Here is a 21,801-nt window from a genome sequence, read left to right as displayed (position 1 = left end):
CCGGCGGGGCGGTGCCGGGGCGGCGCCGGAAGGCGGGTTTGGTTCCGGGCCGCGCGGCGCCACGGACTCGCTGTGGCGGCTGAAGCGGTTCGATGCCTTCCCCAAGACAAGACCCTGGAGGACTTTCGGGTCAAGACGTGCGGGGGCGCGCTGGGTGAGGGCGGCCGGGGGCCGGCGGGCGGGCCCGGGCCTCGCCGTGGGGCGGCGGCCGGCGGGGGGGCCTTGCGGGCCGGCGCTCGGCGGCGGCGGGCGGGCTGAGGCGGGACTGAGGCGAGGCGAGGCGCGCCCGGCGGGGCTGACGGCGGTTCTCGTCTCCCCGGCAGTGACGGTTGTCAGCGGGCTCATCGTGGTGCTGCTTTTCTTCTCGGAGCTGCAGTACTACCTCACCAAGGAGGTGAGTAGCGGCGGCGGCGGCGGCGGCGGGGGGCCGGCCCGGCCCGGCCCGGCCCGGCCCGGCCCGTCCCCGCCTCGCGGTGCTGCTTCTGGCCGGGGCGGCCCTGCGGCCCGGGGCGGCCTGCCGTGCCTCCGCCCCCGCGCCGAGCCGCCGCCTCCTCCGCCGCCTGCTGCGGGCTGCCCACGCGGCAGCTTCACCCGCCGCAGATCTGCGTGGGGTTTTTTTCTTTCTCCGAGCTGGTGGCCTTGAGGCCGGGAGCGGGCTGCCCTCCCCCGAAAGCCGCTTGGCGCCAAGGGTGGCTTGTGGCTTCCTGTAACGCTGTGGCAGGAGAGCGTCTCAGAGTCTCTTCTCGCTGTCTCTGCCGCCTACAAGCAGGCAATACAAAGGAAAGCAAGCAAGCAAGCAAGCAAGCGCGAGAGCCCCCGTGCCCACCGCAGGTTCTAAGATTCCCAAGTTACTACCTTTCTTAAAAAAAAGCGTTAGAAACGGCAAGCGCTTGGCTACGGTGGGAGGCAGCAGCTCAGGTGTCTCTTGAATCCCACGTCTTAAAAATCAGCTGGTGAGCCAGAGCAGTCGAGGGAAAGAAAGAGGCCTTTTGATTGTCTTCCAAGTGAAAGAGGACTCTCTGTTTTTCCCTTGTGCCTAGGTTCATCCGGAACTGCGCGTTGACAAATCAAGGGGAGCTAAACCGAAGATCAGTCTCGATGTTATTCTTCCGCACGTGCCTTGTGCTTGTGAGTCAGCCTTCTGAACGTTGGGGATAATTTTCATACTTGCCGAGGGCCCGACAGGCTCGGTGTGCCCGGTGCTTCCGAGTGCTGCACTGCTGCTTGGGCCACGGACAGGGAGGAATTGGTGATCCCTGGTGGTTACGCAGCGATTCCAGGCAGGCCCGCTGAGCGCTTAAACCAGCGCTTCCAGGCAGGCTGTATTCTGTTTCGAGATGATACGTGAGGCTAAGGTATAAACCCGCTTACGTTTCTGTTTGGTGTGGTACTTTGTCAGAGAGCTCGGTCATACTGAAAAGGCTGGCACAGCGTTCGGTGTTCGCTTGGGACTCGAGATTTGACTGTACTGTTGCTGAAACACTTTAGAGTCTCCTTTGGAAGTTACTTGGCGAGGCGCAACTTTTCCGTGGTTTTTGTACTTCAGTTCTGACTGTAGCGCCAACGCCACGTGATAACCTTTCTCCCAAGTTTTTAAAATCGGAGTGAGCGTTAGTAGTCGGATTACCTTTTAACTAAATTCCAAACAAAGCTGCAGGGTGAAGTGAGGGAAAATTTTGCAAGTCTTCCTGCGTACCGCTGCGGTGCACGTTATCCGACTGTCCGCTAATCTTCCCTGCCTCTTGTTCTGTTGCGGTAATTCCTTTGGGTAGTGCGTTGGGCTCTAAAGGTAGTGAGTCTGACTTCCTTGTGACCACCCGAGATATTGTTGGTCTTTGCCTTCCTCACGTTTAAAAGGGCGCGGGAAGGCCAGAGAGTTTGGAAGCCCCTGCTGTTTTGTGCAGAGAAGCTGTCAGTCTTCTAAGGGAGCCTGTAGCATGTAGCCGGCAAGCGCATCACGGTGCTTCGATACCAGGCCGAGACCCCAGACCTTCTCAGTCTTCTTTGTGAAGAGGGGTCACGAGGAAATGTGGTGATGGTGAAGGGGGAAGGGTGAGGGGGTAGAGGTAGGAGGCAGCTTTCAACCAGTTTGAAGCTTAACTCCTGTACTCCTGGCAATGGTTATGGGCTTTGAGGGGTTTGGTTTTGGTTTCTTTTGCCTTAAGTGCATTACCTTTCAGGGTAACGCTTTCTGGGCAGCTGGAAACAGTCCTTCTGGTGCACCAAACCCGACCCCGTATTTGGAAGGGTCGTTCAGGGTGCTGCAACGTGCGTTTTATTCCCTGTACGTCACTCGTCCCCAGCCATACGCGCTCTTCCGCTTTGGCACGTTCTTATCGCCCTCGCTGAAAGAGTCTGTATTTTCACTGGCTGAATGCTTCCTCAGCCTGCCGCAGGCCATAACAAATGTGTGTTTATAGACCACTTTCCTTGCTCACTGATTTCAGAGTTGAGCATCGATGCCAGGAACGTAGCAGGAGAGCAGCAGCTGGATGTAGAGCACAATCTGTTTGAACAACGTTTGGATAAAGCTGGCAATCGTGTGACCCCGGAGGCCGAGAGCCACGGTAAGGTGCTATTCTGCCTTTCTTGGGTGGACGCTCTCGTTGTCTTTCCATCACCGTATGCCTGTTTTGAGATTCACGGGAACAAGTGACAGCTGAAGAGCATTTAAAGACCACAAGCTTTTGAAGAGTTTATAGCACACAACTCTATTAAACTGGCAGATGGGGCGAGCTCCTGTTATACTGGCAACTTTTGCGAGGCAGATCTTTGCCTAGTCCCTCTGAAATTACGACGAGGACTCACGGATGCATTTCAGGAGTAAAGCTGCTGCATGAATGGTCTTTTACGACTAGGCATCAAGCAGCTGTTCTGGCAAAACTTGGCTTGGGTTGTGCCTTTAAATCGCGGTGGGCTGGCAAATGGGACGACCTGGTTAGAGGAAAGAGCCTCTCTCCAGGGAAGGCTCCAGTGACTCGACCCTTAAGCCCAAGCTTGCACCTTACTACATTTACTTTGTGTGTGTTAATGCCTACCTAGATAAATATATTTTAGTTGGTTTATCGGTTACAGGTTGTTGTAAGCGGTCCTTGGCTACGTAAACCTCTCCTTTACATTCGTTTCGTGTTGTGACTCATCGTTGCGCTTCGATACAAACCAGAAAGGGTTCTGGCAAAGTGTTGCAATGTAACAGTAATACTGTCCTGACTTTTCCTTTCCAAAACACGAGCTCCTTATTACTTTTTCGGGGAGATGGTGTAGTTCTACGTGTCGGCGTGAACTGAATTTGTTGATTTGTATCACTCGGATTGAACTTTTCTGTTCTTGAAGTTGCAAGGCTAAACTAAGCCAAGAGCTGAACGATTGGTAGGTACGGGAGTTTCTCCTGCTGCCACGGGAATGTGGTGATAGCGCTGTTACTGCTGTGTTCGCTTAGCAGCCTTTCTGTATTCAGAGGTTGTGGCGTTACAAATGTAATGCCCGGGGACAAAACCAGCTTTTCTGTATCTAATTCTCTGTTAACGCATGTAGGCCTCCTGCCTTACTTGTGTTGCCAGTCTCCATTGGCATTACTCCGTCGGAACCGGTTGCTCTGGCTCCTTGTGTAATCAATGGAGAGGAGGAGAAACTCGTAAGGAGCAAACGGTCTCGCCTGGAAGAGGCATTTCAGAAGAGATCAGATGCATTGCAGGCAACAAGCAATTTCTTCCGCTGTCTGGAAAAAGCACGCGGCTAGTTTGGTTTCCATCACCCGTGTTGCAGGTTAGGTCAGAAGTATCCACCCGTCTTCATTAAACTCTGCGATTATCAGTTTCTATTAGTAACGCTGACCTTCAGTCAGTTACTTAAATGGCAGCTGTAGCAGTATTGACCTTAAATTTAGTAAAGCATACCCAAATTTTACGGAGTAGCATCTGGAGGCTTCTCCTAATCATAGTTACATTAAGATAGTTAATAGCTGGATGATTTCTATGGTAGGTTGCATTCTGTGCTTGGGATGTCGTCTTACTCCTTTCCATTGAATGACAAGACATGATTGAATTCTTTATTGGTGGTTCTTATCGTTTCCTTCCTTTTACCGTGGACAGAGTCTTCCAATTTCACGTATCGTATCTGCGTGCAAGTTGAGGACCGTGTCAGCGGCAAGAAACCCTGCGGTGTAGAGTTCTATGCACTGCAGTTTCTTTATAGTATCCGGACTGTGTGCATTCCCTCTGGATGCTGTCTCTGCGACAACTCAACAGGCAGCTACTGATTCCATTTAAAAAGCTGTTGCTGGTTGCTGTGTCTTGAAAGACTCCGTGTATCGTACAGGTGTTCTTGTTGAAGTGGCGGGAATCGTGGCTTTGACAAAGCGTCGCGATTATTTAGCTGTATTCTTCCTGACGCTGTCTTTGAGTGTAATTACGAGATTAAAAGCCGTACCGCTTTTTGAACAGTGAATTCTTAAGTGCGCTTTCAACTGCTTTGAATGTTGCGAGCTTTAGAAAGAAAGTCTCGCACGGTTGTTTACTAAAGGGGATATTTTCCTAAAAGCTCTTATTTGCTTGAGCGTCACTGCCATAAAGTATGTGATTAAAGAAATAAGGGTAATGACTGATTTTGATGCCCGTTTCATAGTTTCCAACTAAAATCTCTTTTTTCTGTGGCTAGTACGAAATACAGACGTGTTTAATGCTTGCTTCCGTCCGCCTGTTATACCCCCCAGTCTCAACAGACAGGGCCCTGATAATGTTTTATCCCCTCAGCAGTGTCTGACTATGTACCTTGTCCCCTTCCCCAGCGTTAGTGATCCAAGGAGCCACCTTTTCAAGGCTTATAGAGGGGAGTGCAGCCACGCCTGGATAGCGAGCCTTAGAGGGCTTTTGTAACGCAAGAGACTTGGTCCTGTCCTTCAGGGTTTGTGCGTTGAAACGGCCTGCTTTTAAGGGGGCCTCTTATTATAAGAGCCAATGGTTTTGTCCCTCTTCAGCCTTCTGCACGTAAGACCATGAATTTCCATGAGTTCGTGCCCCAGCCGTACTGCGGCTGCGCATTCAGCACACACATGGCACAGACGTTGTCAGAATCGTTAAGTCACGAAGAAGGTAGAAATTCCTTGGAGACTTCTAGTGAGCAGGGGTTAACGTGTGTGCCTTGTCAGCATTGTCATCCTGGAGGACTGGGTGCCAATTTTCCATTCGGGAGACTCTGGCTCTGATCTTGTTTCACAGCAATGTGTAACCGTGTTCCCTACACGTCTTGGGACAGGATTGTGCGTTGTGCACTGTTGCCTGCTGTTGCCTGCTATTTAAAATTTTGTTTGTGTAACAGGTCCTGTTACAATTGCCGCCATTTACTGTGCGACATTGTCTGAAGTAGACAATGTTTTAGCAAAGCCTTTAGGCAAGTAACATCTGATCAGCGCTCCAGCGAGGCTTACAGATAGCCAGTTCTTGGTATGGAGGGTGCGTTTGAGAAGACAAATGCCACTCTGCTTCTTGGTCTTACTTCGCACCTCAACAGGCTCTGCGCATACCGTTCCGGGTGGGCTTTGGGTGCAGGACGCGCAGCTTCCGACACAGAATCGTTGCGTTCGTGTGTGGAACAGTTATTGCGCCCAGAACGGAACAAGAGTACAAGATAGCGTTTCTAGTCACGCCTCGTCGCTTTGCATCTTCTTTTGTCTTGGAGCTGGGGAAAGAAGAAGAAAAAGTGTTTGATCCAAGTTCTTTGGATGTGGGTCGCTGCGAGAGCTGTTACGGGGCAGAGTCGGAGGACGTGCGGTAACCTTTACACCTTTTTGTATCTTCTTAGCACTTGAATTAATACAGTTATGTTGCACGCGTGTTTTTTTCGAAAGTGTCTGTGAAGGTCTGTGCAATGAAATCCTCCTGGGCCCGTGTTGAGAGAATGATGAGAACCGTTGTGGTTTTGGTCTGCCTTTGGAAGCTGTGCTCACGATTGTTAAGACCGTGCAGAGTTAGGTTGTCTAGTTTGTGCACGTGCCTGTTTAAGGGCAGCGCAAATTGCACTACCTTTGCAGCAGCACAAAGGCTGTATCTCATCAAACGGCATCTTTTCTGGGGTTATTTGGTGTCCAGAGGGGAGCCGTGTAAATTATTTCACCGTTACGTGAGCCGTCTTGGAATGAAACCTGGTTATGGCTTTGCCTTCTCACTTCTGCTGCAGGCTTTGCATCCTTACGGGAGCGAAGACCAGGCATTTATCGCTCGCACGAACAACGGGTGTCATTTGGTGTTTCTCATTCCTCCTACCTGCAAAGAATTCTTCTGTAAGAATGGATCCGTGGTAGCCCATAGGTTCTGGACTGTCCCTCGCTCTTATTGTCTCTGTAGTGACTTGGTCTGTCCCATCTGTCAAGTTGCGTCCTTCCGCAGAGGTGTTTGCATCTTGAGGGATTCATGATTCCAGGCTTCAGCTTTTTCTTTGGTCCAGAAAAAAACACAGAAGCAAAGAAAGAAAACTCAGTCTCCATCAGTCGAGGACGCCGTTTCAGTGTGGAGGAGATCCAAATCCTCTGGCGGATCACCTGTACAGTATTCCTTCCACAGAGGGTGTTTGTGTGAGCTCACTCTTAACTTCTGTCCCAAAGTAGCGTCTGCCGGGGAATTAACCGTTTTCATCCCCACACTGAATACCGGAGGCTGAGATTCTTATTTCATCCTCAGCAGGCTTTCCTTTTTACGCTGGTAAACTCCTTTCGGAGTTTGGTTGTCTCGGTGCTGAAAGACGCAAGGTCTCACCCGTTTCTGTGCAGACGGACAAGCAGTTTTGCAGTTGTATCAAGCTCGTTTTGGAGACCGCAAACGTGACGTTTCCATTTGTCACTGGGCTATAATCCGCCAGAGCTCAAGTCGTACCGGTTGCTGGGAATGCCTAAGGTTTGTCAAGCAGCCACCTGGAGGCTCTCCGTACCTTCCATAGCTTCTCCGTACCACAAAACCTGCTGTTGTAGAAGCCCCGCCAGGGACGTAGCATGTGGCAAAGTGGATCGAAACTGCTGTGTGAAGGATTCAGAGGCCCATCTCTGAGGAGGTGTAAGTCTGTGACAGTTATTGGTTAGTCATGCAGAGCGTTGAATATACGTGAACGGTCTTCCGAAACAAACAAAAAAGGAGGTTACTTAACCTCCTTTGAGGTATGTCGTCCAAACATAGGTTCCTCCTGCCCCCCCATCCTTCCAGGTATTCGCCTCTGTTGGGATCTTGCAGCAGAAGGAACAAAACAGCCTCGTGGTACGCTGCCTTCTCTGTGCATCAGGTGTGACAAAAGCAGCACAGGACCGATTAAGAACAAAAACTTGTTACCCAGCTTTGAATGTTAACATGTTGTGAATGTAAACCTCGAGTGCACTTCTGGATAGCTTTGGTTGCTCCTAAAATGACCTTTCTGTTCCCTTAAGAACTGGGAAAGAGTCTAAATATAACCAGCATTGTTATCTGGCGTGCTGCTTTAGAGCTCACTTAACGTATATGGGCATGCCACTGTGTTTTTCCTTTTAGCGGTTAATGCCTGCATTTTTGTTTCTCTGTAGATGATTGCTTGTCCATATATGAGCCCTTTGGCTAGCTAGGGAGTCATTTTATATAGCCTAGAAAGCACACTGGCAAAGCTGTTGCTCTTCCCCTTTTTGGTACGAGTTTTAAGCGCTGCTCTGTCTGAATCTCTGTGTCTTTTCATTGTAAGGATCGGAATATTTCTCTCTTCTCTCCTGCTCTGCTCGTTTTTGCAGTGCACGCTGTTGAGAGTCAGTGTTGCTGTATCCTTCCCCCCCGCCCCGCCCCGCCCCCAACCCGTTTTACTACAGAGCTAACTAATTTCTGTTACTTGCTGTGCGCATAAATCTCCTTTGGGAGGAGCTGTTGATCTAGGCTGGGATCGGAGAAGATTTCCTGAAAGCTGAAAGGAGAGCCGTGCCAGGTCACTCTTCTGTGGTAAAGGAGGTCACCAGATGGAAAAGGTTGAGAATCTTTGTCTTAAACGATTTTAACATATCAGCGTTGGAGATAATGTGCTGGGGGATTATTAGTTGCTCTGTGCAGATAATGTAATTGAGGAGGACGTGGTGACGTGTTGGAGCGACTTCTGCCTCTTGAAGTCCGATGGGGTGATGATCTCACTTAATCTCATTTGTACAACAGGCTAGAGAATTTCTCCTGGGAATTCGTGCACCAAGCCTGCTAATCTCGGAATGCTCAGTAGGAGTTTTTCCGAGGGTTCGTTAAGCCATTGGATTTTTTGAAGGTAATCATAGAATCATAGAATAGTTTGGGTTGGAAGAGACCTTTAAAGGTCGTGTAGTCCACCCGGCCCGCCCCCTTCCCCGCAGTGAGCGGGGGGACATCTTCAAGTAGATCAGGTTGCTCAGAGCCCCGTCCAACGTAACCTTGAATGTTTCCGGGGATGGGGTGTCTACCACCTCTCTGGGCAACCTGTTCCAGGGTTTCACCACCATCATCGTAAAAAGTTTCTTCCTTATATCTGGTCTGAATCTACCCTCTTTCAGTTTAAAACCATTACACCGTGTCCTGTCACAACAGGCCCTGCTAAAACGTTTGTCCCCGTCTTTCTTATAAGCCCCCTTTAAGTACTGGAAGGCCGTGATAAGGTCTCCCCAGAGCCTTCTCTTCTCGAGGCTGAACAACCCCAACTCTCTCGGCCTTTCCTCACAGCAGAGGTGTTCCATCCCTCTGATCGTTTTTGTGGCCCTCCTCTGGACCCACTCCCGCAGGTCCATGTCTGTCTTGTACTGAGGACCCCAGAGCTGGACGCAGTACTGCAGGTGGGCTCTCCCCAGAGCGGAGTAGAGGGGCAGAATCACCTCCCTCGACCTGCTGGCCATGCTTCGTTTGATACAGCCTGGGCGTACGGTTGGCTTTCTGGGCTGTGAGTGCACACTGCTGGCTTTTCATCCACCGGTACCCCCAAGCCCTTCTCCGCAGGGCTGGTCTCAATCCCTTCATCCTGCAGCCTGTATTGGTAGCGGGGGTTGCCCCGACCCAGGTGCAGGACCTTGCACTTGGCCTTGTTGAACCTCATGAGGTTCACATGGGCCGACTTCTCAAGTGTGTCCAGGTCCCTCTGGATGGCATCCCATCCCTCAGGCGTGTCAACTGCACCGCTCAGCTTGGCGTCATCTGCAAACTTGCTGAGGGTGCACTCGATCCCACTGTCGGTGTCATTGATGAAGATATTAAACGGTATTGGTGCCAGTACGGACCCCTGAGGGACACCGCTTGTCACCGATCTCCATCTGGACATTGAGCTGTTGACCACTACCCTCTGGATGAGACCGTCCAACCAATTGCTCGTCCATCAAACAGTTCACCCATCAAATCCGTATCTCTCCCAATTTAGAGAGAAGGACGTTGTGGGGGACCGTGTCAAAGGCCTTACGGAAGTCCAGATAGACGACATTTGTAGCTCTTCCCTCGTCCACTGGTGTAGTCGTTCCATCACAGAAGGCCACTAGGTTGGCCAGGCAGGACTTGCCCTTGGTGAAGCCGTGCTGGCTGCCTCGAATCACCTCCCTGTCCAACATGTGCCTTAGCATAGCTTCTAGGAGGATCTGTTCCATGACCTTCCCAGGCACAGAGGTGAGGCTGACCAGTTGGTAGTTCTCAGGGTCCTCCTTTCTACCTTTTTTAAAAATGGGTGTCATGCTTCCCTTTTTCCAGTCACCAGGGACTTCACCCGACTGCCGTGCCTTCCCAGATATCACGGAGAGCGGCTTGGCAACTCCATCAGCCAGTTCCCTCAGGACTCTGGGATGCATCTCGTCAGGTCCCATGGTATGTTCAGGTTCCTCAGGTGGTCACGAACCTGATCTTCTCTTACAGTGGGAGGGCCTTTGCTGCCCTAGTCTCCGTCTTGCGGTCCACCCCCTGGAGAGGTGTGGGAAGAGAGGCTGCCAGTGAAGACTGAGGCAAAGAAGTTGTGGAGTACCTCAGCCTTCTCCTTGTCCCTTGTAACCAGTTTGCCAGTCTTGCTCATCAGGGGGGTACGCTTTCTTTGACCTTCCTTTTCGGGCTGACATACCTGTAGAAGCCCTTCTTGTTATTCTTTGCATCCCTTGCCAAGTTCAGTTCCAGCCACGCCTTGGCCTTCCTGGCCCCATCCATCCCTACACAACTGGGCAGCGTCCCTATACTTGCCCAGGATACCTGTCCCTGCTTCCACTGCCGGTGCGTTTCCTTCTTGCCCTTCGGTTTGACCAGCAGGTCTCGACTCATCCATGCAGGTCTCCTGCCTTCCTTTCCTGATTTCTTCCACCTGGGGATCGAGAGCTCTTGCGCTTTACGGAAAGCGTCCTTAAAGATCGGCCAGCTCTGTTCTGCTCCCTTGACCCTGAGGGCAGTTTCCCAGGGGGTCCTATAGACTAACTCCTTGAAGAGCTGGAAGTTTGCTTTCCTAAAATTCAGGGTCCTGACTTTACTCTTCGCCTGACCCGTATCCCTCAGGACTGCGAACTCCACCAGTGCATGACCACCGCAGCCCAGGCTGGCTCCAGTCTTGATGTCACCGATTAGCTCGCTTGCGTCGGTGACCGACAGGTCCAGTATCACATCTCCTCTGGTCGGGCTGTCTGTTACCTGGCTTAAGAAGTTACCCTCAGTGCGCTCCGGGAGTCTCCTGGATTGCCTACAGCTCGCCGTGCTACTTTTCCTGCAGATGTCGAGGTGGTTGAAGTCCCCCAGCAGGACAAGAGCCTGCGAGCACGATGCCTCCTGTAGCGGGAGTAAGAAGGCTTCGTCAGTAGGCTCCCCTTGATTGGGTGGCCTGCAGTAGACACCAACCACGAGGTTGCCTTTGTTGCCTCGGTCTCTAATTCTTACCCTAATCATGGTGATTACAGGTTGAGATGTGATGTTTTGAGTCGGTAACGTCTGGTAGAGGGCTCAGGCTCTCGGCTTTGCTCACTCCCTCTCCTCGCTGCAACATTTTCTGTGTTGCTCCCTGCCTCAGTCCCCTTTTCACGATGCATCCTAATGCCGCTCCTCATCTTCCTGCCGCTGCGCTCCTGCTGTAAGATATTTTTCCTCCAGAAAATTCATCCCCAGTTTGAGAATTGGTGTCCTAGCTCACCCTGGAGCAACGTGTTTGGGTAGCTGTGTCTTGGGTTTCTTGCAGCCTTCATGTGTTGATTGAGAGAGTCCTGAGTGGCAGTAAGTGCTGTTTTGCAGGTAAAGGACTGAATTTTGGAGTCCAGGGAGGCTCTGTGGTTGTTCAGGTGAGAAATGCAAGATGGGGCGGAGTCTTCAGATAGACAGCAGTTCTTAAAACGGCGTTACTAAAACGGTGAAGAAAACTAGGTTATATAAAACCAGACAGACTTCTTGACAAACTTAAGAAGTTTTACAGGTCTCTTGATTTTACCTAGCTCGGCACTTAGCTGCAGTTACGGAAAGGAAGGAATGTGTTCATGTTTCTTCAGAAATACCAGTCTCTGGTCCTAGCTGACAGTGTCTTAAGCTCTTCTGTTCTGTTTCTTCTCTAAGCAGGCTAAATAGCCTGTTGTTTTATGTTAAGCAAACTATGGCTAGCTACACGTTTATGTGCGACCTAGGGTACATACGCACGTGCTTGGCATCATCCTCAGTGATCAGAGATAAACCGACCTGCGGTCTGGTGGAACGCTGTTTTAGAAAGTGAACATGTAAATCGTGCGTTTTGGCAGAGTTGCAACTCATTTATTGGAGAAGAGTTTTATAAAAACTAATTAATTGGCGTTTTATCTGTGGAAGGCGTGGCGGAGCACTGTGGGGAATTTTTGTTTTGGATAGCCATAACTGTTAAAGTGGGTCACGCGCGATGTAAACCTAGTGTAACAGGTTAGGTAATGGCTGGTCTTTGTCACGTGCTGCCCTTGCATTTCTCTGGTACTGCGCTATTACTGTAAGATTTGTCAGCCTTACTAGTACTCAGCTCCCACTTCAGAGGCTAACGAATGTGAGACTACCCAAGCGTTAAAGCTGACGTGACTAACCTTACTCTGGAGCGGCTCTGGCTGGAAGAACAGCCTCACATAAAGCAATACTTACATTTTGGCCTGTTAGGTTCTCTGACGTGGCTCATGACCGAAAGGAGGGTGGAACAGGAAGGAGCCATCAACAGAAAGACGGGGGGACAAAGACTGTTTTATTCCTTTGGCAGTAGGTCCAGTTTAAATGCAGATCCACCAGAGCTGGGATCTCTGTAGCGCTTTGTTATTAACTGAAGGTTAGCCTGCTGGTGTCTGTACAAAAGGCAGCGGGACTTGACACTTCACTGACAGCCAAGCCACTTAACTCTTGCCTTAAGCGCAAAAAATACCGCGGCATGAAGCAGGGTGTTGCTGGTAACCATTAAGAGAGATGGCGTCGCATAATCCCAAGGCCACTTCTCCCTTCTTTCCTTTCCCTGCCCACCGTTTCACATCTATTTCCAAATGTTTAGTGGGAGTTTCTTTTTTAAAGCCAAATGAGTTCTTTGATCCAGTTGCCAGCCCAGGCACACAAACCACTGTGCTAGTGGCAGTGATAGGTCTGCACACTTGTCAGAGACAGCCACAGGAATATCTGAAGCCAGTGCAGCTCTGAGCTCTTTGTAATGCAGAACCATTGCGTTAACTGCAGTGACTGCAGCCTTAGTTTCTGAGCATTGAACGTTTTAACTGTGAAATGCAAGGGCCTCTCCCTACATCAGAGGCGTTTGGAGGAGTATAGCTTAGGCTTAGCATTTCCTTTTCTGACTGTACGTTCTCTGTTTTGCATGTATATCTCTTTGGGTTTATAAGGGGTTTATAGGGATACAAGTAAAGCTTCTGGTGTTTTATTGAAAGCTGTTAATGGAGAAAAAAAAAAAAAAAGAGTTCACAGCACACTCATGTTAAAGAAATGTTTTAAAGGAGAGGCTCGTTCCAATCAGTTGTTCAGCTTTGCAGCTTGTCTTGTGCTAGGCCATATATCAGAAACCCTTCAGGGGAGCAGCATTCCTAATCTTGGTTAATAGCAGCCCTTGGCGATCTGAGTCCATCGGCTCCTCAAATAACAGCCCACGATTTTTGAAGTGTGTTTTTCTTTGCTGAGGTGAAAGAAGGGCGAGGTCTGGCTCCCTGAGCATGTGAATTTACCTGTTAAAATGCGCCACAGCCTCTGGCTCCTTTAAGATGACTGTGTGCCTTTGGGTAAACCTGGTAGGAGCGATACTGAAATTGAGTTGCAAGCTGTATTTTCATCCTGAGACTGATGCTTCTGGCACTGCATAAAGTCATGTAAGTAGCCAACCGAAAGATATCCCGTTGCCCGTATCTTTGCCAGATCCCTCCTGGGGGCACGTGGTGCTGCCGGCGTTGTCATATTGCTGCGTGCAGGAAGGGCAGAGAGGGGGCAGGCCAAATTCCCCAAATCCTAGCACTGGTGAGAGCTCGCCTTGGCCCCACCAGTGGTTTGCAAATACCCTGCTCAGGCTGTCCCCGCAAAGTCTTTTCCTGTCCCTGTGGGTACTCCGGGCAGCCAGTAACAGGGCTGATAGGCAGAGCGCTGAGAGTTGCTAAGATGAGGATGGTTTCTTGAGGGCACTTGGACGTGATATTAAGGCACGTGCTCTGCTCAGTGGTTAGTTTAGATCTGCTGTGCCTCTGGGTTTTACAGTAGTTAGAGGAGTTATGCGTGTCAGGTGGCGACTGAGATAACAGTGAAGTTTTCCTGGCTTGCCCCTGGGATCTTGTTTTTGCCCTAGATTAAGCATACATTCAGGTGAGGACTGAAATACCTGATCTGAAGTAACCCCAAGTTAAAGTTACTTTCCTTCACTGTAGCAGTGGCTAGTCTAAGTCAGGAGGGGAGTTTTATCTATCACATGCCCTACTGGAAGCAAGAGAGAAACGCAGGTGATTTTCTTGCCATTTTAGATCGCAATGGAAATGAGAGGAGCTCCCTTATAAGCTAGCATAAGGTAAATAGATAGGCTCGTTATTGCAGTCTGAACTACGTTGTTAAACTACGTTTCAATTACAGTTGACAATCTGCAGAGCTTTGGGCTTGACAATGTAAGTGTTCCCAAGACGGTGTTCTGGTTCTCTTGGTCTGTTTTCCTTCTGGATTTCCCTCCCTTTGCCACGTTGAGATCCTAGTGTACTGATCCCGGCCGGATTTGGCTTTATGGCTCTGGGCGGGCAGAACCTGGGACCTGCTTTCACACAAGGCTCCGAAGTATGTTCTGGGACATCTGCGTGTTGCTTGGCAAGGCTGTTCCCCTCTTCCAGAGAGCGCCTTGCTCCTTAATCTGTGCTTCCTGGTTTTCTAGGGTTGGCATTTTCACAACTGCTTCTGGATCTGTTGGAGTTTGCCTTGTGCTGGGAGGAAAGCAGATGATACCTGTACCTGTGCCACCGAGGTGCTGACAGCATGGTTCTATGGCAGGGAGAGGAGCGGGCGGGAGAGCCTGCTCTGTAGATGAGAGGGAGAGGCAGCGGGATCTGGGGATTTCCAGCAGGAGAAGGAGAAATCCCACATCTTGGAATCTCCCATGAATAAAAAAGAAGAGCAAGGGCTTTGGAGTTTACTGTTAGGAGGCGCAGAGTAAGGGAGGACCTGTCTCTGTCCCAGAGCCACACTCAGAAACATATACAAGTAATTAACTTTAGGCCCCTTACCTTGCCCCGTGGATGCTGTGCAGTTGTTTGAGTTATTAGCATTTCTGTTTCAGATCAATATGACGCACTATATCGAGCATCTCTCGTTTGGGAGGGATTATCCAGGCATTGTGAACCCTCTGGACGGGACGGATGTCGCTGCGCAGCAAGGTAAAAGCCTGCTGAGAGAAGTCTCTTTTTAAGTGTCCCTATTAGTAGGTGTTAGAAGAGAACAGGAGCAAAGTTCCCAGTCTTCCACGAGAACCCTGACAGCGTTGCGTAAAACATGGACTCCTCCACGTTGTGCTCTTTCTGGAACAGCTGCCTCCATTCACGTGGAACAAATGTGCCAATGTGTTTTGATTCTGTGACCTTTCTGAAAGATCTGTCTTTTCAGTGTTCGTGGAGGCACGACAGCAGGTACAGCACATCGTTATTAAGCGCCTGCATCAGGTGTAGTTCAGGGGGAGCCCTGTCTAGCTAGTGTGCACAGTAGGAGGTAACCAGAAGATGCAGGAGAGAGAAAAAATAGTTGGTGGAGAGTCATGTCGTGGTGTCTGCCTGACGTTGGTCTACCCAACAGTAGCAGCTGAACAGCTGCAGTGAAGTTGAAATAGTGCTGATCTTTCCTAGATAGCTCCAGTTTGCTGGCTTGAGAAGGAAGGGCAATTCTGTCCTCATGCTGCTGCTGCTCAAACTCTAATCTTGGTTTATTCACGCAAGCCTGCTTGTGTGCATTTTCCGTGAAAGATCCTGACCGCACCTCTTTATATGCCACTGCAGAGATTAGTCATTTTTTTAGATCCGCTGAAGTCTGCAAAGTGTTAAAGAATTCTCAGTCATGGGTTTCTCTAGGTTTGCTCTATTAACAACTCAGAGCTGGGCCACCGCCACAGTGAATGGCAACCCTCCAAAAGTTTCTCAGTCTTATATACCTTTTTACCACCCATTATCCCAGTCCAAAATCTGTGTAAGTTTCCAGTCGAATCTCGGTTCCCAGGTCTTATCGTTCATCAAAGCCCTTTAATTAGTTCTTGCCTCAGCGCTCTCGTCTTGGCTGGTCCCAGTTCTCATCTTTGAGATTTCAAGGTCCGCCTCGGGGCAGTCGTCTCCTGTTCAGTTTGCCTTCAAGTCCCATCTCTGCACAACTCTGAGAAACCCTCAAGTTGCTCCATTAACTATTACACATCTATCTCTACAAGCTCTGCCTGTTTTGCCAGCAAAGCACCTGCTTCTTGCTGATTTTTCGTCTTTTGTTCAACCTGTCTCTACGGATTAGCTTGACTAGGTTTTAAACCAATCCTTGGCTGGGGCTATACAGGGGGGCAGGCTGGAAACACTGTTCGTGGCCTGTTGAGCAGCTCTGTTGCATCTCCTATTTTCCAGGTAACTCATTCTATTATTAAATCTGTTGACTTATTCTACGCAAAGTTTGTGCTAATAAAGCTTGGAGAGAGAAGTCGTTTGCTTTGAGGTGGTGGTAGGATTGTTGATCCTACCTGAATCCGTTCTTTTAAATTTTTCCACCATCGATTTTAATTCTTGGACCCAAATCAAAGGATGGTGCTTAAAATCAAATACAGAAAAATGAAGAGGCGTGATAATGCTCGATACGATCGTGATGCCCTAGTTTTTCTGAGAGGGGGCCTGTAGCTGGCTGGTAAGATTCTCTCTGTAGGCTGCAGCTTTCCGTCCTGGGCCTCGGAGAAGCAGTTGGCACATTCTTGAGGAATTAGGACTGAAGACGTGCCCTGGAAAAGAAGTGGGAGAAGCAGATTGCAGGTCAGATTTACGTTTACTGCAGACCAGCTAAAGATCTTATATATGAGAATGACTATATATGAGAATGAGAATGAATAATCTTCTCCTGTTAGGGAATTTCATAGAAAACAGGTTTTCAAAGCGACTCCTGCCTTTCGTTATCCTTAAGAGAACTGACGGAACAGGCTGGTCTGAGGCAGCAGGAGGAGTTCTCCTTTTTTTTTTTTTTTTTTTTTTTTTTTTTTTCTCCTCACTGATCCAGGTCTTCCTTTTCATCTCCTGATACTATAAAACCCATGCTTCTACAGGAATAAACTGCGGTGTTAATTGACGTTGATAGAGGATTCTCATTTAGAGTTGAGTATGTTTTCTTAGGGCTATGCTGTTAAATATAAAGGTTTTCATGTGCTAGAGTAAGAATTTTCAAGAAGTTGTACTGGTGAGACTATAGCAAGATAACTGGTTTGTTAGAAAGTTTTCCATTTAGTCAAGGCCAAAATGCCAGTAGTTTTGGTTTTGGTTTTGGTTGGAACAGGAACGAGATTCACTTTGGCAAAAGGAAAACTCGTGTCAGGCGTTAACTTTACTGTCCTTGAAAACCTCCAGGAGCTGTTGTGCAGAAAGATGTTCCCTGACAAGTTGAACAAAACCAGCTTGTGTTTACCGAACGTGTCGGTTAAGCTTCGCAGCTCTTCACCGGTTATTAATTGTGTCTCTCTGTCTTTGCTTATAGCTTCCACGATGTTTCAGCGTTTTGTCAAAGCGGTCCCCAGGGTGTATATGAAAGTAGATGGTGAAGTAAGTACCTTTTTTCCCTATTGCTTTGGCAAGTGAAAGCCTTCAGACTTTCTCCGCATATTCTGACGCTGACCATATCTGGCCTCTGGTGGAAGCGACACAATCTGTTTGACTTTCTTCAGATCACCACCCCAGCAAGAATAACAATTTCTATGGTGTAATGTTACCTGTAATGTTACAGCAGCGACGAAGCAGATTTCCGCGTCTTCCATCCCACCTAGATCAAAGTGACCACGCCACTTTGATCATGTTCCCCCATGAATCCCTCATAGTGCATGCTCAGGAGAAGTCAAAGCAGCAGGGAGATCCTAAAAATGTTCTTTGGAGAATAACCCAAGATCAGCTTGTCTCCGATTTAAAAACTCCTTTAGCCTCCAAAAGAGCGTGGTCGGATTTCCAGCCCTGCTTTCAGAATATGCCCTTCTTTTGGGACAGGTAGGAGAAATAAATTACCAAGGAGATACCAGGGTGAGACGAAGATCCTGCGAACACAGACAAACTTATGCTCTCCTCTGAAGCCAGCCTGAGGGAGCAGAAAGAACTGTGATTTCTTTCATTGGTTTGGAAGCGTTCACGTGGGTTGCCATCATCATTCTGTAGGGGATCTCCAGAGAACCTCTTTTTAAAAACCAAACCAAACCAAACCTGGCAGTTATCATTATTTGGGCCCCCGTAGTCTTAGGGCAGCAGAATGATGTAAGCTGTTACGTTTCTTTTGCAAAGAAAACACCAGTAGAGGCAGCAGCTTGACTGTTGTGCAGACTTCACCGCCAGTGCTACCCAGCGTACTTACCTAAGCCTAAGTGAGGAAGAGACGGGTGCCACGTGCCCCAGCAGCTCTGTGAACATTCACGTACAAGACGGCTTAGCTCCCTAGCTGTCTCCCAGGTTTTGGTGCTGTATCTTCTACGCTGCATGGGTGGTCCGTGCCCAGCTTCCCTTTAACACCAAACCAGTTTCCTCTGAGGTGAAACCCAAGTGTGTTTCTGGGGCTCGTTCAGCGCAAGGACTGATCTACCTGTGGATGAAACTACGCCACATTTTGACTCCCTTGTCCTATGCAGTTTTATAACGCTGTGCAAACCCCACAGCACTGGGAACCCTTACCACCTCAGGCTCTTCACCCAAACGCATCCCGCTCTCGGGCAGGTACCACATATCCTTGCAGTCAGAACAACATACTACTGCACATCCACGCAGCCTTCATGTTTGCTTTCGGCGCTCTGAAATGTGAATCACTGGCAGATTATTAGTTATGTCGGAGGCTGCGTAGGAGCCACAAATCTGAGGAGCCACACGGCCACGGTAGGTACAATGCAGACCTTCAAGCGAAGCTATCCTAGAGCAGCGTGGGCAGAGCGGTCTGAGAGAAGCCATTGAAAGGTAGGCATAGTTTGTATTTCTTCACCTGCCCTAAAGATTGAAACTGTTTGCGAGACTTGGTTCTCATGTGATAAATCCTTATGTGGACCACTCTTTCTTCAGTCCCCTGCCTAGAAAGGACAAAAAGACCCGTCTGTTCTTTCCTGGAAGTTGGGTGGAAGTTACTTGCTATGAGGTGATATTGGGAGAACCTTCAGACCATGTTTGAAGCTCATTCTGCTTGGGTTCAGGATGCCTCTGCAGTTTTTGTGGATGATTGAAATTCCTGAAGTACAAAGGATAGTTAGTCGGAGCCCTGTTCTTAGGGCCACCTCCCAGTATCCCATGGCTTCTGTTTCTCTTGATGCGATCTCGCACGCTACTGTAGAGCTGCTGTTCAGTTTTCAAAGGACTTCTCCTGTCAAAAGAGTTGCTTTTTATTAGTCACCGGGAGGGGAATCCATGCAGACCGTGATGCTCAGACTTAGGGTAATTATGGATCCAAGTGTGCTGCCAGATGGATGCCAGGGGCTGTGTTATGCATTCAGTACTTGGAACCCCGAAATGTGGAATTTGGTGAAGAAACTGGATAGTATCTTTCTCAGCTTGGATCGTAATTTGTGTCAGATAGCTTATTAGGGATAATAACGTCATTTTAGGGATAATGTCAATAGGGGAACATAATGTCATTTTACAGAAACCCAACTGATTTGCTCTAAGAATAGGACTGGTATGGGCAATGGGTAGAAGAATGGCAGGGTGCAGGAGAATGCTGCAGGGTGATCTTCGTTTATATAAAGATGGGCAATCTGTGTCCTTCTGCAGCCCTGGCACTCTCCTGCCTTTATGTATTACTTCCGTTTTTCTCACTCTTGCATATATATATGGCTTTCTCCTACCGGTGCTGTCTCCGGAAGCATGCTTGGGTGGACTACATTTTGGTGGAAGATGACGTGGACTTGGGGTTGAGGTCGAGAGGAACAGCTTGTGCCGTTACTTGCCAGCAGAGACCAAAACAGTCCAGCCTGGGGACTGATGCATCACTCATTCTTTGGGCTAGCTGGGGCTTTAACTGATAGCCTGTAGGAAAAATAGACTCGATCCTGATGGTGCTTTTTTTATGACCCTTTGTAAGCACTGTCAGTGCTTACACAAGTGAGTGGGCAGGGCTACACTGCTACGGTTCACTGAACTCATGTTTTAGTAGCCTTTCCTGTTCCTCGCTAACGAAACGACGTTTGCTGTGTTTGTTTCCTGCTAGGTGGTAGGGACTAAGCCGTTTTCAGTTACACGACATGAGAAGATAGCCAACGGGCTACTGGGAGACCAGGGTCTGCCTGGTGTATTTGTGCTATATGAACTTTTGCCCATGGTGGTGAAGCTGACAGAGAAACACAGGTAAGAGACATTTCAATCTACGTCATCACCCTCCATTGATTTTTGCCATTTTGCATAGCTTAAGGCTCCATCCTCGCTTAGACGCGACAGTGCAAATGCCTGAAAGCCATCCGAGCCCCTTCCCAGTCGGTGGAGAGGAAGAGGCACTCCCGGATGCCCTTCTTCTCTGTGTGAACATCTGAAAGGGATTGGGGCTTTTCTGCTACTACCTGAAGCATATTAATTCAACAAGCCATTTGAGGACGATTCTTTGAGCAGAGCACCTCCATTTTCCTGCTGAACTGCTGGAGTAGGTCCACAGTGCAGGCAGACACAACAGTCACAGGGGGAAGGGGCTTCAATCCGTTATCTGTAGCAACAGAACTTCAGGCGCCGAGGCTTCCTGGTGAAAACACCCTTAAGGTGTAACTTGATGGCTTCAGCGGTATGCTCGGCTCACTTGCCAGAGCTGAGCACCGTGTACTTTACTCGCGTAAATCTTACAGGCATTTTGCCCTGAACACCTGCGAAGATTCACCTCCTCAGGGAGACCAGGGCGTACCAGAGCCATAAAAGCACGTGGAAGAGGAGTCTGGCGACTGCTGCTACTGCCAGTACCGCCGTCAAGGGATGCAGTAGGGTTCAGGAGCTGGGATGTACATTCTTACACTGATAAAACAAGCGTCCACACTGTGCTTAGGTCTCCGACTCGGTCCGATACTGGGATCGTGATTAGCACGGCATAGCAATAGGAGACTAACGGTTGCCTGAAGGCTGTAAGCTCTGGCGCTGCCTCAGATCCCCGGAGGCGAGGCAAGAGGAGTAACAGTACCTCCACTCGCCGAAGCAGCGGGTTTGCTAGATGTTTGACTACACCAAGGGGTGGAGTGTGACTGTTCACTCAACTCCTGCTCAGATTTTGGCTAGCCCAGCTCACGCTAAGGCCTGATGTATGCTGGGAGCAGCGCCTTTGGGTTGAAGGGAGAGCACCAGGTAGGCAGCACAGGTGGCCAGAAAGAGCTAAAGGGCCATGATGCAGCCATTAGCACCTGCAGCTGGCTGTCTCCTGCAGCCAGCATCTTTGCCTGGCAGTATTGTCAGAATCTGCTGACTTTTGGAAATGGTATAGACCAGACTTCCAAGCTGGAAGGTATAAAACATCAGCTTAGCCAAAAAGCCTTTGAAGGAGATTCAACAGCAGCTGGACTGCTGAGGCTTTTGTGCTTCACAGTGTGATACAGGGGACGCCCGCACGGTGACGCAGGAGGAAGGATGAGCACTCCCACTAGGGAAAAACAAAGTCTTTTTTTGGTGGGTTTTTTGTCTTTTTTTTTTGTCGTGTCCCCCCCCCCCCCCAATCCCGCGACTTTAAGTGTTACGGGTTGTAAGTTATGAAACGTCATGGCTTGAGTAGTGCCTCAGTGAATTCACATAAGAGAGTAGTCCGGGCAAAGGGGACCGAGCCCTGTTTGTCGTGTGTGTGTGTTGTATTTCTTCACGTGCTCATGAAATAAAGCTTAATTCACAGAGTTCGTTGTCCTGTAAATTTGAACTTTTCTCTGCCATGCCGGTTTTTCTCTCGCTGCTTGCAGTCTGTCCCGTTCCTGCTGCAAAACAGGGAGCGAAAGCTTCAGTCGTTCCACCTATGTATGCCTGGGTTTCGTACTAGATGGGAACTCCTGCTCCAGGGGCTGAAGTTGGAGCTTTTCGTAGAAAGTTCCAGCTCTTCAGTTGGCTTCCCTGGGCGATGGACCTTTTCCACCGTCCCTGCGGTCCCACCCTTCTTGCCCCAGTGGCCCCAGACCCCGCCATCCGACCCTCTGGGCTTTCCTCGCGCTCCTTCTCTCCCAGACTGCACCGGGAGCGCTTTTTGCCCCCAGCGT

The 21,801-nt window shown here is 49.5% G+C and overlaps 1 protein-coding gene across 1 annotated transcript; it reads left to right on the top strand.

Annotated features, from left to right (window-relative positions):
- Positions 1 to 92: 92 nt before the first annotated feature.
- Positions 93 to 20,099, top strand: LOC128143245 (endoplasmic reticulum-Golgi intermediate compartment protein 3-like). The gene is given in 8 exon segments (XM_052790669.1): positions 93 to 154; positions 271 to 394; positions 1,041 to 1,128; positions 2,448 to 2,567; positions 9,684 to 9,712; positions 14,695 to 14,791; positions 17,115 to 17,179; positions 19,803 to 20,099. Coding segments are annotated over 8 exon segments (726 nt in total). The 3' UTR covers positions 19,944 to 20,099.
- The last annotated feature ends 1,702 nt before the right edge of the window (positions 20,100 to 21,801 follow it).

Source organism: Harpia harpyja, chromosome 1 (genome assembly GCF_026419915.1).
Source record: "Harpia harpyja isolate bHarHar1 chromosome 1, bHarHar1 primary haplotype, whole genome shotgun sequence".
NCBI lineage: Eukaryota > Metazoa > Chordata > Aves > Accipitriformes > Accipitridae > Harpia > Harpia harpyja.
Note: the sequence above shows the minus strand (reverse complement) of the source record. Positions and strands in the feature narration are given on the sequence as shown.